At 39.4% G+C, this 18160-nt stretch overlaps 1 protein-coding gene across 2 annotated transcripts in view; it reads left to right on the top strand.

The window, feature by feature from the left end:
- Nucleotides 1-18160, top strand: part of LOC125229421 (major facilitator superfamily domain-containing protein 8) — a 33340-nt gene that overhangs the window by 6639 nt on the left and 8541 nt on the right. For both annotated transcript variants that reach the window (XM_048134248.1, XM_048134249.1), the window contains exon 2: nucleotides 16014-16254. In XM_048134248.1, the coding sequence (XP_047990205.1) occupies nucleotides 16014-16254 (241 nt within the window). The remainder of the gene's footprint in view (nucleotides 1-16013; nucleotides 16255-18160) is intronic.

The following is an 18160-nucleotide window of genomic DNA, read 5'->3' as shown; positions in this document are numbered from 1 at the left end:
TCTATCGCTCCTTACACTACATACTCGTATCGTATCGTATCGTGGAGGAATATGTAGATACCTGGGTAACGCGAATTCGTTGCTTTATGTAGGTACCTACCTACTCACTTTGGACAGTTACCTCATCCCTTAGATATCTATCATCTAAGCATCTAATGCTCTCTATCTAATTTTTGTGCGTGTATGTTTGTTAATAAACAGGTGAAAATAAGCATGTCATCAGGTCCGCTGGGTCCGCATAATACCTACAGATAGCCGCGGGAAATCCGTGAATATCAATATGGATGAAAATAGTCGGGAATGCCACAAACACCACGCGCAACATTCTGGCGACGCGACGTAGCGCAGTACATTCACTTCTTATTGTTAATTTAATGCCTCAGCCTCATTATATATAATTCTCAACGTGCCTCAACACACATGTGATATCTTGTAGATGCTGTTAGAAAAATGAAAGCAGTTGTAGCTAAAAATGTGCGGATTAGCGTGGGTCATCCCTTTTCGTCTTTTGTTTTGTGCTATTCGTAAATCTAAGGATAAGTCGATTATTTGACGCGGTGTTAAATTATTGTGTCTTAATTGGGTTTTAATCTGTAAATCTATTATTCTAATATCCTTTTGTCAAACAATGTGAAGACATCAGCGTTCTATGTCGTTGTAATTTACCAACATTTCAACTATTTCTTAATTACATAACCTGCTTGTTATTACAACATCTTATACTTAGATACGCTATCACTTCACTTGCGTAAAATTACCTAGGTAACGTCTGTGAGACCCATAATTTTATTATAATATGTGGTGTTCCATCACAGAAGGGTCCTTCCTTTCGTTACTTAGTAGGAACTCCTCTAGGTACTAATGTCTATCGCTCTCGAGTCTAAACGCTTGATAAAACAAAACGTGCAAGACTTGCAAGAGAGATAAAGTAAACTATCATGTAATGTTTGTAACGAACGACAAACAATCATTATCACATTACAGTTACTATTTGTAATGCTAGTGTGGTGATGACACATTGACCTCCAAACTCTAAACTCAGACGTTGCTGGGCCAATAAAGATCCCTGCGGCTGCGGCCCTTTTCAGACGTAAGTACACAGATAGAAAATATCTCTTCAACCAAAGAAACCTATTTGAACCAAGAGATATCCAGTTTCCCATATCAGGAAGATTTTAATTACTTGATATAAAACATAAAATGTCTCGATGTTTATTACTTGCACTAACCATTTTATATCTTAACATGATTAGCAAAACAATCTTTTTTTAAAAACTTAATCATTTATTCCAAGAGCGTAAACGTTTTGTTCAGTGATAATTATTACTCAGAAGCAAATCAGCAAGTTCTTAAAAACAAGTATAATTTTTCTTGGTTCTAAGTAATAAAATTGTTGTATTAAGAGTTATGACGGTTTTCGGTTAAGAGTTATGCATAATTAAAGTAAAAGTTAATGTTTCTTGGGGTGAAACAATTAGTTACTTACACCAAATATATACATTTTTCATTTTAAAAGTTCTGACGGTATTAGATGAAGATTTACATGTTTGAAGTTAGATTTAATCTACAGAAATTGCCCCCTTTAACATTCGATCACTTGGATCCGACTCGTCTCCTCAAAGATATACTGGTATTAAAGGAACAATTTAAGTCAATCGAAGGGCAATACGTCACCTTAGAAACCTTTGAGGCATTAAAGAAAGAAGTAGACCGTCTAAAACTTTCGTCAATAACTTCTCAAGATGACTACCGCAATGTAAACATACGTAGAGGAAACTACCTACGAAATAACTGTAACTACGACAGTGGGCCTATGGGTATGGAACATTTCCCATCAGAATCTAGTCCTAACAATAATAACTCATCGATACAGAGCCCTCTACACCCTTACGAGTCGTCGGTAGAAATATGTAAACAAAACACTTCTTTAAATTTAAGTAAATGTAACGGACAAATCGGCGTAAACAACTCGGATGGGCATTCAATACCGCGTATGTTAACGCTCGTGTCAACTGCGGAAGCCATGATGACTAATACTGAGGCCGATGTGCGAGTAAAACCACCTATGTCCCATAATAGCAATGCGCGCGTGAAAACCACTATGTTACAGAATGCAGACAATGCCGCGGCCGGCATGGGCGCCGCGCAATCAGAACCGCGAATGTGCACACAAGTATTACAAACGGGTTCAGCGATAGCGCATGCAGAACCACCCATGTGTGCGGACTTAGAGACTGCGCATACAGGAACGCGAATGTGCCCTCAAGTACTGCCTACGAGCCATACGGCGACTGCGCTTGCAGAATCAACGATGTTACCTATACCTACGGAGTCGGAGACTGCGCATTCAGATCCGCGAATGTGCACGATTGATAATGTTAATATGACATCTTATGCGAGTAAATTAAAGGAGCCTGGACAATGGAGAACTGAAAACCCGGACGAGGAGTGGAAGGACGCCCAGAGATATAGATTCAGAAACAGAATAGTGGGGAAAATGGGAACAGCCGCTACCGAGTTTAGTGGTAATTTTAAGGCTGCCGACATGAGAATACCACTATTTATTTATAATGTCAGTAAGTCCACAACTGAAAATGATATAACTACTCATGTTCACAATAAGACGCAAATAAATGTGTCCTTGAAAAAAATTAATTTGAAAATTGACCGGGGCTATGACGCATACAAAGTTCTAGTACCTAAAAGTAAGTTGAACATTTTTCTAAAGGAAGACTTCTGGCCGGAAGGTATACTTTTTAGGCGTTTTGTGGACTTTTCATCTAAGAAAAGTGAGGACAAAGCTGTAAGTCAACATAATGGATAATCGTACAAGTAAGTTCATATCCTTTAATTGTAAAGGTTTCTCAAGATCTATCGAGTGTGTGAGATCTCTGTGTAAATCAGCTGATATAATCGCACTTTCTGAGACATGGCTACTCAGTGTTGCCAGACGGAATCTGAAGTATACAGTAGAAAAATGAATAAAAAACCAGTAGATCGGGAGAAAAAGCAGTAGATTACAAATATTGATACCAAGTGCAGAAGAATGAAAGAAAAATTATGCTGTTACACAAAAACGGTCCTAGAACTCTTAAAACACTTCTCGCGATTTCAAATTCATGAAGATTGGCGTTTATTAGGTTTTGGAAAAAACAGGTACAAAGGTCATTTTTGACAATTTTTTTCTTTCTTATCCATGATCAAATGTTTGTATGGAACAAAAACCGACTCGAAAAGCCGCAGTCAAGAAAAACTTACTTATCCCATACAATTTTTACGAAGATTAAAACTTGAGAGATAAGGTGCATTAGGGTAATTTAATTCCGAAAGTCGTCTAATTTCGAAAGTCGCACATAAATTACCATTATTTCCATCATATCAAGATTCCCCTTTCTGAATTACCAGAGCATTCCTGTCATTCGAAATTACCCTAATGCACCTTACACTATTTCGCCACAAACTACTAAGAAGATTGGGTACCTACAGGAGGCCGATTTTTGAATCTCACTTTCACTAAAATACCGGTTGAAAACGGTGACTTGCCTATTATTTTCAGCAGCTCTTTGATACGGCTCAAACGGTTTGGGCAGCGTTTTCGATTAAGGCTCTCAGCCAGTGGGATTTTGTCCGACTTGTTTACCAAATATCGTCATTTTTTTTTCATATTCGTCATCATATTTCAAACAAAGTCTCAACAAATTATATGCCTAAACCTTCCCCAAGAATCACTAATTCACATAGGTGAAAACCGCATGAAAATTCATTCAGTAGTTTTTTGAGTTTATCGCGAATGACACATAGACAGACGAGACGCGAAGGGGGACTTTGTTTTATAAGGTGTAGGATGAATTCAATTGATTCCATTCCTATTCAGTATCGATGGGGCAGTTGCACAAATAAGAACTTTTTCTCAAACTCGGAATGAAATGTTTTTGGGAACTACTACGTATTCGGTGAGCTGAGTGAAGATGATATGTAAAGGAATTTCATAGTACAGTTCACACTTCAAAGCCTGTAATGCACCCTTCATTTGTTTCTAAACGTCAAATTCTGACACTACACCATGACATTTAGTAATCAAAACTATCAAGAGATTTTTTTTTTATTTCATTGCAAATTTGAGAAAAGCACTATACATGCCTCGCCGTGAAAATGGCTTTACAGGCTTCGTATCGCTATCCTACTCAGCTGGATATACCTACACAGCATGTAAGCCCTTCTTTCCCGGCATCTGACGTAATGTACTATTATTTTATATGAACACACATAAAACCAGTTAGAATACAAACATCAAACTTCTTGCACCCGCCTAAATCGCTATTGCTAATAGCAAGCTACCACGTAGTATCTTCTTAGTAGTTTGTGCTGCCACTACACTACGAACAATCACAGATATAAAGTCTGTCAAGCGATTTCTTTCACTAGAAAAAAAGCAGCAACTTTAAAAATTGAAATCCCATAGAAAATTTTAATTTATCGCCTTGACAAAGTTGTTGGACCGTCTATAGTAAAAATTTTAAGCCAATCCAATTGTTTATACTAAAAAATATCGATTTGGGAAAAAGCAGGTAGATTTCTTGAAAAATTACTAAAAAAGCAGTAGATCAGTAGATTTTTTCAAAATCAGGTAGATCTACTGCTAAATCAGTAGATCTGGCAACACTGTGGCTACTACAACACGATATACCGCTACTTGGAACTGCTGACGCCGGGTTCGGGTACTGCGGCACGACGGCTGTTGATTTGGCGGCGGGAGTGTTACGCGGCCGCCCTCATGGGGGTGTTGCAATCATGTGGCGTAAAAACAGGTTTCCGTGTGTTTCCGTAATTCAGTGTAAAAGTGTAAGGCTAACGGCGATTAGAGTGACAATGAGTGACAGGTCTATGATAGTTTTTTCAGTTTACATGCCGACTGACGAGCGTGATAACCTAGTTGAATTTACGGAATGTTTAGGAGAAATTTATGCGATTATTGACAGTGAACAAGTGGATCTCATATACATGTTAGGCGATTTTAATGCACACCCAGGCATGCCTTTCTACAGTGAACTGGTTAATTTTTGTAGTGAACAACAACTATGCATAGTGGACTCTGAACTCTTACCAGCGGACTCTTATACTTATGTCAGCGATAGCCACGGTTGTGCCCGGTGGCTTGACCACTGTGTAACTACAGAAGCGGCTAGATTAACAGTTGCTGAAGTCAATATACACTACGACGTGTTTTGGTCCGACCACTTCCCTTTGGAAATAGTATGTTATTTAAATAAAAATATAGCGAAAAATAATATTCAAACCACAGACATGGGAAGTGATATTTGTAGGGGTATAATATGGGGTGAAAGGGAGCTGTCCCAGATAAACGCTTATCGAAATATGTGTAATAGTAAATTAAAAGATGTTGATTTTCCTGGAGAACTAGAACAATGTTGTGATAATGTTTGTTTTAACTCTGAGCATAAGGTAATCATAGATAACATGTATGAGTCTATTACAGTGATACTTAAAGAGGCGTCAATTGCTAGTTATCATAAAAAGCACCACCGAGCAGGTCATGTTGCAGGCTGGAATAAACACGTCAGGGAGGCTCACCAAAGGGCGAGGATATGTTTTCAGGAATGGTGCATGTCTGGTAAACCAAGATCAGGCCAATTGTATGAGGAGATGTGCTGCACTAGGAAACGTTTCAAAGCCAAACTTAAGTTCTGTCAAAATGAGAAAGACCAGATTATAATGGATAATATTGCCTCTCATCATCATTCTAAGAACTTTGTACAATTCTGGAAATCGACAAATAGGCTGAACCCTAAAGTGAGCCTTCCGGTAAGTGTTGATAATGTCAGTGAGCCAATTGACATTGCAAACCTCTTTAAGGATCATTTCAAGGTGGAACCTTTGAAGGTGGATGAGCGTCCGCCGGTGCTTGGTGATGGGACTTGTGTGAATAATGCCTCGATTAAAGTCACATCCGAGGAAATAGCGAAGGTCGTACGCCAGATGACGAGAGGTAAATCACCCGGACACGATGGTCTCAGCATTGAGCATCTGCAACATGCGGGCGCTCATCTTCCGAGGGTCCTTGCAATGTTATACACATTATGTATTCGTCATAACTACCTGCCTGAAGACCTAATGAAAACCATAGTGGTGCCGATTGTAAAAAATAAGACTGGTGATGCCTCCGACAGGTCCAACTACAGACCAATCTCTTTGGCAACTATAATGGCTAAAGTATTGGACAGTGTGCTTAACACGCATCTGAATAAGCATATCAACTTGCATGACGCCCAGTTCGGATTTCGACCCGGATTGTCAACTGAATCGGCTGTCCTGTGTCTTAAGCATACTGTTCAATATTACACAAAGAGAAATACGCCAGTTTTTGCTTGTTTTTTGGACTTGTCGAAGGCATTTGACCTTGTGTCTTACAAGTTATTGTGGCATAAGTTACGCAACGAGACTAGTTTACCAGTTGAGTTAACTAACATGTTTGAGTATTGGTACGATCATCAAACAAATAGCGTTAGATGGGCTGGACAGTACTCAGACCCCTATAAAATGGAGTGTGGAGTCCGACAGGGGGATTAACGTCACCCACACTTTTTAATATATATGTAAATGGGTTGATTGAGGAGCTCAGCAGTGCTGGCGTGGGTTGTTCGGTGGACGGCTGTTTTGTCAACAACATCAGCTATGCCGACGATATGGTGCTGCTGAGCCCCTCAATAAATGCATTAAAAATAATGCTGGCTATTTGTGAGAAGTATGCTGTGGCCCATGGGCTCAAATATAATGTCAAAAAGAGTGAGATCTTAGTCTTTAAGTCTGGTACTAAAACGTATCCTATACCATATATTAGTCTAGACGGATCTCCTCTTCAGGCTGTGACAAAATTCAAATATTTGGGCCATTGGATCACTGATACTCTCAGAGATGATGAGGACATAGAAAGAGAACGCAGAGCACTATCAGTTAGAGGTAATATGTTGTCACGCAGGTTTGCGCGCTGTTCCCGAGAGGTGAAGTTAACACTGTTTAAAACTTACTGTCAAAACCTGTACACGTGCAACCTGTGGAGCAACTATACCAAAAGAACTTTTAGTGCTCTGCGTGTTCAATATAACAATGCCTTCAGGGGATTGTTGGGGCTGCCCTGGCGCTGCAGCGCGTCGGGAATGTTCGCCGAGTGGAGCACGGATGGCTTCCACGCAGTGTTGCGTAAGAGGGTGGCGTCATTGTGGCAGCGCGTCAGGGACAGCACCAACACTCTCCTGAGGGTGATTGCAGAAAGGGTTGATGGCCCTCTTATTACTCATTGGATGTCAATGCATGTGAGATCTAACGAGCATTATGTGTTCTACTAACTCTAGCGTAAGATGTTTTATTTTATTGTTCTTTAATTTTATTTTTATTGTGTTATTGTTTTACTAACATTTTGTGTACCTAAATATGGACATCTGTCTGAAATAAAAGATATCATTTCATTTCATTTCATCATTTCATTTAATGTTTCTTGGGGTGAAACAGTAAGTATCTTAAACCAAATATACTTACTTCTTGGATGTAATTTATCTTATTTCATTTAAAATATATAATTTCGAGTTCCCCAGCCAGTTAGAGAGAGAGAGAGAGAGAGAACTGGAGCGGAAGCACGTTTAGGATAGTCCTCAATAATAGCGCGTAGTTCCCAGAGGGAAGCAGGGGGCTATTATGTCGGAATTTGTATTCCTATGATTCGATACATATCAAGTTCCAACCGGCGAGCCTAACCAAATCGGGAAAAATCTTAACACCGCGATGTACGAATTCTATGGGCTGGGGTCAGCGCCATCTAGCGGGTTTTTTGGTAACTAAACCGGTGTCGCCGCTCGGCGCGCGAACTAAATCTTGAAGCAAAACTTTATTATTTTTCGATCTAAACGTGTTGATTCTCAAATGGAACTTGTAGGCATTAAATCAAGAATTTGTGATATGAAGCCAAGAATGTAATAAATCTTGACCTAAGTCCGTGTTGATTTTTTATTTAAAACCTGCTCGAATTATGAATGAAATCTATAAGCATCAAACCAAGAATTGAAAGCCAAGATTGTTCTAAATCTTGAATAAAAACCTTGATATTTTTTGATTTGAACTTGTTGATTCTCAAATGGAGCTTGTAGACATTAAATCAAGAATTTGTGACACAAAGCCAAGAACTTAATAAATCTTGATGTTTGAGAGAGTTTTCCGTCTTAAATTAAAATATCTTTTCTATCTAGTAGTAGTAATCACTTTAGTTGTGTACAACAGATTCATATACAGTTTACAGGAACAGAGGTACAAAGGCGAACTTATCTCCTATAATTGGGATCTCTTCCAGCTAACCTTAGATTAGATGAGAGGAACATTAAAGTAGGCAAGATAGACAAACTTACAGAAGTACAATAAAGGTCAGAAATAAACCAAAATAATGTCCACAAGTAAATAAACTACATAAATACTAAATAATATTATGAAATAAACTACATACACGAATACACAAATAAAATACGATATATAAATATATATATACATAAATATGAATATCGCAAGAAATATGTACTTCTCAAATAGGAGTAGGTTCAGAAGGAATACACATAACCAGATCACGCTTGGTTGGAAAGCCAAAGCTTCTTCAAATTAGTCTTGAGTGATGCCACAGACTGAGACTGTTTGAGAGACCGGGGCAGTTCATTCCACAATTTCACCGCGCGCACCGTGAAAGACTTTGCATACGTACGTGTATTATTTGTCGGAATGGCAAGCGTAAGATTAGTGCTTGAACGTAAGCGGTGTTCACTGCCTTCAGCCAGATAGTTAAATCTCTCAGATAGGTAAGTTGGCGAACAGGGGTTATAGAGTACGTTGTACAGCAACGACAGGACACGCACATCTCTACGTCGGCGGATCGGTAACCACCCAAGCCGGGAACGAAACTCAGAGATGTGATCGTATTTGCGGAGGCCAAATATATACCTGATACAGACATTCTGCAACCGTTCCAGTTTGTCCAGCAATTCCTCGGTAAGATCTACAAACGCAACGTCACCATAGTCAATAAGAGGAAGCAAAAGAGAACGAGCAAGAGTAACCTTAGTATAAAAAGGAAGGAAATTCTGCAGTCGCCGTAGAGAGTGGAGGGAGCCAAAGATATTTTTACTCACTTGAGTAACGTGAGGAGCCCAAGAAAGCGTCTGATCCATGGTGATACCCAAATTTCGGACAGTAGAGGAAAGGGGGATAGTAGTCCCATCAAACAAAATGTCAGGTATCACCATGTCTGAGAGCCTGCCCACATAGTAAGGGCTACCAATGACAATTGCCTGTGACTTCTGAGCATTAATCTTAAGGCCAAATTTACTCGCCCAATCCCGTATCGACTCTAAGTCACAATTAACCTGAGCAATCAATGAGGAAATATCGTCTATACAGGCCGCTGCATAGATCTGTAGGTCGTCTGCATAAAGATGATACGAAGACGTAAGCGCGGTGGTGATACCATTAATAAAAATTGAAAATAAGAGTGGTGAAAGGATCCCACCTTGCGGAACACCGGCGGAAAGCTCGCACCAGTTGGACATATTGTCATCCACTCTCACACGCTGGCGTCTGCCATAAAGATAATTACGAAACCAGGCTAAAGAAGTTTCGGAAATGTTAAGGCTCCTCAATATACCTAAAAGGATGTCGAAGTCTACCGTGTTGAAGGCGCTACTGAAATCAAGGAGTACAAGGACAGTAAGTTTTTTGGATTCTATATTGAAACGAATATCGTCGGTGACTTTCAAGTTGACTCTCATACATTTGTTTTCTATTTGGCGAAGTACTGTTACGTGCGTACCTAATTATTTTCGTCTTGAACCACTCGTGTAGTTATGTGCAGGCGCTGATAAAGAAGGACCTGATAGCAATAAAGCCGTTCACGATATAAATAATACAAAGATATCAGTGGCGGCTGGTGAAAATTTCTGCTAGGCAACACCGAGCAAAAAAAAACCTACCTTAACATTAGGAACTTTACTAGTAATCAATTTTAGGCAAGCCGGTGGGGATCGGCTTGTATGGATCAGCCGCTGCTGCAATATATACGCTTATCCACTTGTGGCTTGTAGCTTACCGTGCTGAGCGCCTCGCCTGAGCCTCCTGACTCCTGAGGTGGCGCTGAGCTCGGTGGTCGGTGATGACGTGCAGTCGCCGTCACGCTCGGCGAAGGCGGTCATTTATTCCCCAGTAATTGGCCGAAACATGCGATATCACACACATTGCAAAAATCACTGTGCGTTGCGTAAATAGTAGGTAATTGCGTAAATTTATGGTGACTTATCGCAAACGAGATAGAGCGCGGCAGGGTTTGTGCTGCTCTCGGGTACTTGTACTATTTTATACATTCTGTGTCGCGGGTAAAGTTCTTCGTCCTGTGAGTAAGCCGCGAGCTAGGGCAAAGTCTGATCGCTCATCGAACTATTGACAAAGTACCACAATGCGTAATGTATACATATAAACATAAGGTCAGTGCGGGCAAGACCGGCATACTTTATTTGAAATAAAGTTTGAGTGGATAAAACTAGACAATCAAAGTAGTCTGGAGTAATCCGCATGGTTTTATGGGCTAGCAAATATTATTTTTTACAAAGCTTTTATAATACTTTGGTGAATTAAAGTAAACTTATGTGATTAAAATCAGTTTTTTTAAGTCTCGGCGGGTTGACCGTCCCCACGCGCTGAGTAGGCAAGACCGTCTAGTGCTCGTTGTCGCTTAATTTCATATTGGAATAAGTATCAAAATCATAATCATTATTATATTCTGTAATAACAGTGAGTAATGTGATAGATATTAAAACAAATAACGTTGATTATTTTATAGAATAGAATAGAAAACGTTTATTTGGTGAAAATATACATTTATTTAATATATTTTCAACATATCAACATTTTTCTATTTATAATTATAAGGCAAGACCGTCATATGTCCCGTAGATGAGGTTGATAACCTTCTTTTTTCAGGCAAAAGCGTACCCGTTTACACTCGACTTATCCATACAAATATTATAAATGTGAAAGTGTGCATGTGTGTCTGTTTGTTTGTCCGTCTTTCACGGCAAAACGGAGCAACGAATTGACGTGATTTTTTAAGTGGAGATAGGTGAGTGACATAGCCTACTTTTTGTCTCTTTCTAACGCGAGCGAAGCCGTGGGCAATAGCTAGTTTCCCATAAAGCCTAAAAAAGGTGTGTTACCTACTCTTATATGCCGGTCTTTCCAACTAGGCACAATTTCGAAGTTACATATTTCAGAACATAAAACAATAAATTGAACGCGTTTTAAGAGCATTAATAGTACTAGTCAGGAAGATAGATTATTAAATTACCTACTACGTTACATGTATACATAATGCACAAATATTCCATGTAACCGTGTTGTACTCGATGGTCGAGTTCGAAACACGAATAATAGTTATTTGTTATACAAGGGGGCAAACTTGTATTTTAACGCCGAGTGTGGAATTGAAAAACGAGCAAGTGAAAGGATTCTACAGATAAGTAGAATTTGCAGACTAAAGACGGTTTTTACAGATAAGTTCCCACCCTTTCAATATAAATGTGCTGCAAGCATATGCACCTACTGCTGATAAAAGTGATGATGAAATTGAAGAATTCTATCGTCAGCTAGAAGACATAATCAAACGAATAAAGTCTCAAGAAATATTGATATTAATAGGCGACTTTAACGCTAAAGTCGGGAAAGGTACAGAGGGGAAAGTAGTTGGTGAACATGGACTAGGCAAGAGAAACTTACGGGGCGAGAGGTTAATACAGTTTTGTAAAGAAAATGACTTAATCATCACCAACACGTGGTATCAACACCCACCACGCCGACTGTATACATGGACTTCTCCAAAACACAACCCAGGAAAAATCGTAAGGAATCAGATAGATTATATAATGTTACCGACCAGATTCAGAAACTCAATCATTAATGTGAAAACATATCCTGGTGCCGACATAGGTTCAGATCACAATCCAGTTGTAGCAAAAATTAAATTGAAGCTAAAGCAAATACGTAAAGCACCTTTAAGGAAAATTAATTTCGATATTAGTCAACTAAAGGAAAAAACTATTAGGGATAGAACCAAAGGATATTTAAATAATGAAATTAACAAGATGAAAACTATCGAGCCAGACTTATATGAAGACAAAGATATAGAAAACAAATGGCAAAATATTAAAGAAATTATGCTCCAGACTGCCGAAACGCAACTGGGCTACACCAGAAAACCATCAGTTAAAAATGAGTGGATCACACAGGATATCCTACAGTTAATGGAGGAACGGAGAAAGTACAAACATGTAAATGAACAAAAATATCACGAACTAGATAAAAAGATAAGATCTGCAATTAGAAACGAAAGAGAAAAATATCTAGAAGAAAGATGTGAAGAAATAGAAAAACTAGATGCCAAACATGACAGTCTTAACTTACATAAAAAAATAAAAGACTTCACAAAGACAAATAGGAAGCACACTACAAGTAAACTCTATAATGATCGTAATGAACTAATACTAGACAAAAACGAACAGGGTTCAATCTGGGAACAATATATTGAAACTCTTTTCAGTGATAACAGAAGTAATATTAACCGGGATAATGTTAATGATGATAATCTGGAAGGTCCTTCCATATTAAAATCGGAGGTTCTGAAAGCGATAAAAATGCTCAAAAATGGAAAAGCTGTGGGACCCGACGGAGTATACGCTGAAGTGTTAAAATTAGTTGATGACGATAATGTTGGGGTATTGGTTGAATTGTTAAATAATATATACGATACAGGTATAATACCCAAAGACTGGCTCATGTCATCGTTTCTACCTCTCCCGAAAAAGATTACAGCTAAGTACTGCGGTGACTATAGGTTGATCAGCTTGATGAGTCATGCTCTAAAGATACTCCTCAAAATAATACATGACAGAATATACAATAGGATCGATAGTAATATCAGCCCGACACAGTTTGGCTTCCGTAACGGTCTCGGAACTAGAGAGGCATTAGTTTCCATCCAAGTACTAGTACAAAAATGTCTGGAACACGAGAAAAATGTCTACGTCTGTTTCATTGATTTTGAAAAAGCGTTCGACAATGTTAAGCACGGCGAACTGCTACTACTTTTACAACGCACAGACATTGATGATAAGGACAAGAGACTGTTGCAGAATTTGTACTGGAACCAGACGGCCCATATTAAAGTAGGTCAAGAGAACCCCACGGAATTAAAAATACTTAAAGGTGTAAGGCAAGGGTGTATACTGTCTCCATCTCTTTTTAATCTGTACTCGGAATTCATATTTCAAGAAGCATTTGAAAACGTAGACATAGGAATTAAAAGTAACGGTTTGATAATAAATAATTTAAGATACGCGGATGATACAGCAATTCTCGCTAATAACATGAAGGAACTGAATATTTTACTTAATCTATTGAACTCAAAATTTGAAAAGTATGGTCTAAAAATAAACATATCTAAAACAAAATATATGATAATAAGCAAAAAACATACAGATAGTGAACCTTTAAGTATAAATGGAAAGGCAGTGGAGAGGGTAAACAAGTACAAATATCTAGGATACTGGCTGAACGAGAGATGGAACCCAGAAATGGAGATACGTACAAGAATAGAGATAGCCAGAAGTGCCTTTATGAAGATGAACAAACTATACATAAATAGGGACATAAGAATGAAACTGAGATGGAGAGTAGTTAAATGTTATGTGCTGTCGATCCTAATGTATGGGTCGGAAGCATGGACTTTAAATAAATCCACAATCAAAAAATTAAATGCCTTTGAGATGTGGCTCTATAGGAGAATGTTGAAAATATCTTGGGTAGATAAAGTAACAAACAAGGAGGTTCTAGTTAGAATGGAAAAGGAAATGGAAGTAGTACTAACAATAAAAAGAAGGAAAACTGCTTACTTCGGCCACATACACAGAAATAACAAATATAACATATTGAAAAACATATTAGAGGGAAAAATAGAAGGAAAAAGAGGGAGAGGAAGACCAAGGACAGCATGGAGTACAAATATTAGGGATTGGACCGGCATTAAAGACACCGCCACTCTGTCTAGAACGGCAAAGAGTAGAGAAAACTTTCGCATGATGATCGCCGACATCCGATAGGATATGGCACTATAAGAAGAAGAAGAAGAAAGGATTCTATAGTTGAACCACGAGCAAAGCGAGTGGTTCGAGAATAGAATCCTGAACTTGCGAGTTTTTTAACACACGAGAAGTAAAATACATTTGCACCCGAGTGTAACACAAAACTTTTCCCCTCACTATAGCGAGGAAACTACAACGCAAAAAATGCGTTTATCACTGCTTCCAATAGTTCTACAGGTGGTAAATCATCTTTATTACTAGATTCACCTACTTTTATCAAGTTTAAAGTAGTTAATTTGACTTTATTCAAGGTCAAATTACTTTACCCACTAGTGGATAAAATGCGTTTTTACCCGCTGGTATTAAAGGACAAAACACGTGTTTCCGAGCTAGTGAGGGGAAAAGTTCATTGTTAACTATTAGTGTTCGTTTCGTAATAGCAGAGAAAAGAGACTAACGGTAATAGGGATATCTATCGAAGACCAATATTCAGTAAACGGTCTTTCCGACACTGACCTTAATCAACAATTTAACAGTCTGATGAGAAGAAAACAGTTGCTAAACACAGTCTCCGAATCGCCTTCTACATATATTAGCCTCATGTTTAGTAAGTATTAGTTATACCTAAAAATAACAATTAACTAATTGTTTATTGTATAACGGTTTAGCCAGTTTTTGGAAACATTTACCTATTTTAAAAACATAAAACACACGCCCTTGACCCACCCTTCACCCCGCGCCGCGGAGACACGACACACGACACGAGCTCGAACAATAGAAACAAGGGAGTGACGTGCGAGTGACCGGTTGTCGTGCGTCAGCGCCAGGGGGCGGCAGCGGCGCCGGCGGGCCGTTGAGCAGAAAGTTGTGGGAGGCCTAGTGGGCCTCTTCCAAGGTGAACAAGATAAGAGAAATCAGAAACTTATCAAGCGGAACAGAGTTGACTTCCAGCAAGATACACAAATTATAGTCTTCAGGCTAACACAAGAACATCAACATGTGGTTCTAATAATGATGATGCATAATATACATAGTATAAAACAAGTCAGTAAGTCCTGCAACACAATAGCTCTCGTCTCTCGTCACAGTATTGATAGAGCATTATTGCCATGACTGCCATGAGTCACGCGATAGTTGACGAGACTAGGGTTGCAAAAAAAACGGTTTTTTTTCTGGCTTGAAAAAAAAACATGAAAAAAAAAACCGTGAAAAAAAACAGTTTTTTTTTTGGAGTATGTTTTTTTTCTAATGGTTTTTTAGACTTAATGTTAACTATTAAACGAATTTAATCAAATAACTTTAATTTCTGGTCTTATAAAAGTAACATTTACGAAATCTGTAGTTGGTAGTTATCACTATTTTCTGTTGGCAACACCACCACCTCTCCACGCTGCACGCCGAATCGGGGATTCCCCAATAAACGTTTGTATACTGAATGTTAATCGAATTAAAACACGTTACAATTCACGAAAAACCGTTATTTTGTCGAATTATTTGTTCATCTGAAAAAAAAACCATGGTCCTCGGTTTTTTTCATGTTCTTTTTCACAATTCTGAAAAAAACACATTTGGTTTTTTTTTCTATTTGCAACCCTAGACGAGACAACCCTGTTGGAAATGTTGGAGTTCAACCAACAGAGCTATCGTCTGACGTCTGACTACTATTATTGATGTATGACGTCCATTATAGTGATGCTTACTTACATTGTATTGTCAGGAATAGCATTCCACCGCAAGTAGGTCGTCAGAAAACTCAGAACAAAGATGCGTAAAATGTCAAATCTATGCTCTCTCAGAGTATTTGCAAAGAACGTAGCTGAAGTGGTTTTTCGTTTCCAGCTGGAGCCGGGCGCGTCGAAGGAGGTGCTGGGGCTGGCGGTGGGCGCGGCGCCGCTCGGGCAGCTGCTGGCGTCGCCGCTGCTGGGGCTGTGGGCCAACGCGCGCGGCGTGCGCGCGCCGCTCGCCGCCGCGCTCGCGCTCTTCGTGCTCAGCCAGGCGCTGTACGCGCAGCTGCATGCCGCGCGGCCCCGCGCCGCCGCCGCCATGCTGGCGGCCCGTCTGCTGGTCGGCGTCAGCTCTGGTGAGTGTGTCAGCCAGGCGCTATAACTACGCCGTACGCTCGGCTAAAGTGAAGTAGACTCAGCCAGGCACTATACGCCCGCACCACCTCCGCCATGCTTGCGCTGCGGCATGCTCCGGTATATGCGCCTCCAATTGTAATCCAGTGTCACAGTTCATTTGTAGATGTCTTGCTATGTAAGCGCATGTTATTGGTGTTTGATGCCACTCAACTGGTACAGTTATGTACATCATGAATGAACAGCATGTTTTATTTAACTAACTTAGAGTTACCTAAGCAAGAAGAAGACTAATATATTTAAACGTAAGTATAGTCGTCAGGAATACGTTATGGGTTAGAAAGTTTCGTTTATCGAGTAAACATTACGTAAGTCACAAGACAAGTAGGTCGTATAATAAATGCTAATCGTTAACGTTAACTTACCATTCGTTAATAACTTTTATTAAGCGTTGCGAATGTCGGGACCGGTTTTAGTCGTACAAAGTTACATAGTACTCCATTAAACAATAATATTGTGAACGACTACATTTGTAACTTGGCCAGCTTTAACTGTAAAAATGTTAAGCGGTCACTTGAATCTATTAGAGAGCTGTGTAAACAAGTGGACATAGTCGCTCTTCAGGAAACTTGGCTGTACAGTGATGACCTAGCATACTTGGATACTATCAGTGACGAATTTGCTTTTACCGGCACCTCGGCCATTGACTCTGCGGCAGGGATTCTACGTGGTAGGCCACATGGAGGTACGGCTATATTATGGAGGAAGAGTGTGTTTCCTTCTGTTAAAGTGCTTGAGTGTAACAACTGTCGTGTGTGTGGTGTTAGACTAGCGTTGCGAGATAGAGAAGTCCTGGTTTTCAGTGTGTATATGCCCACGGACTGTGCAGACAACCTGACTGAATTTACGCAGTGTCTAGGTACAATTAATGCTGTAATTAGTGACTGTGATGCTGAAAGTGTCTTTATTCTGGGTGATTTTAACTCGCATCCCAACGAGCCTTTTTGTAATGAACTTCTTAATTATTGCTCGGACCAATCGTGGATCTGTGCTGATTTTGATAAACTTGGCATGTATTCCAGTTGTTATACTTACATTAGTGAATCTCACGGGTGTAAGAGGTGGCTTGATCATTGTATTGTTACAAGTGCAGCTTGGCCTACCATTATTGATGTATATATTAAGTATGATGTTTACTGGTCAGACCATTTTCCACTCATAGTGAAGTGTAATTTGGGCTCCGTACAGCCAAAACAATTTATCTATAATCAAAGTAAAAATAGTGTTCTGTGGGGAGAGAGAGATATAGAGGAAATTGAGCTGTATAAAAATAAATGTAACTTGTTACTAAAGAATATTGACTTTCCCCAGTCTCTGTCCCAATGCTGCGATGGTATGTGTCATAACTTGGAACATAGAAATATAATTACCAAATTGTACTGTGATATTATTAGTGCTCTAAGTTTAGCTTCTATAACTTCTAAAAGTAAACCGTGTAGAAGGCATAGAGGTAGGCAGATCATGGGTTGGAATAAATATGTGGCTGATGCCCACAGGGAGTCTAGGAGTAAATTTCAGATGTGGCAACTTTGTAATGAGCCCTCAGCGGGTCCAGTGTATGAAGAAATGTGTAGTAGTCGACGCAGGTTCAAGGCCAAACTAAAGTGGTGTAAGTTAAACCAAGAACAGATAAAACTTGATAGGCTTGCTTCATGTCATTCCGATAAAGACTTCCGTGCATTTTGGAAACAAACTAATAAACTTAACATAAGACCTGGACTTCCTGTGAGTATCGAAAACAGTACTGAGCCGAAGGTGATAGCGAATAAGTTTAAGGAACATTTTTCTGTGAAGTCACCATTGAACTGCAGTGCTGCGGTGCCTGATGCTGGGGCAGCCATGGCCGGG

Source organism: Leguminivora glycinivorella, chromosome 9 (assembly GCF_023078275.1).
Source record: "Leguminivora glycinivorella isolate SPB_JAAS2020 chromosome 9, LegGlyc_1.1, whole genome shotgun sequence".
NCBI classification, from domain to species: Eukaryota; Metazoa; Arthropoda; class Insecta; order Lepidoptera; family Tortricidae; genus Leguminivora; species Leguminivora glycinivorella.
Note: the sequence above shows the minus strand (reverse complement) of the source record. Positions and strands in the feature narration are given on the sequence as shown.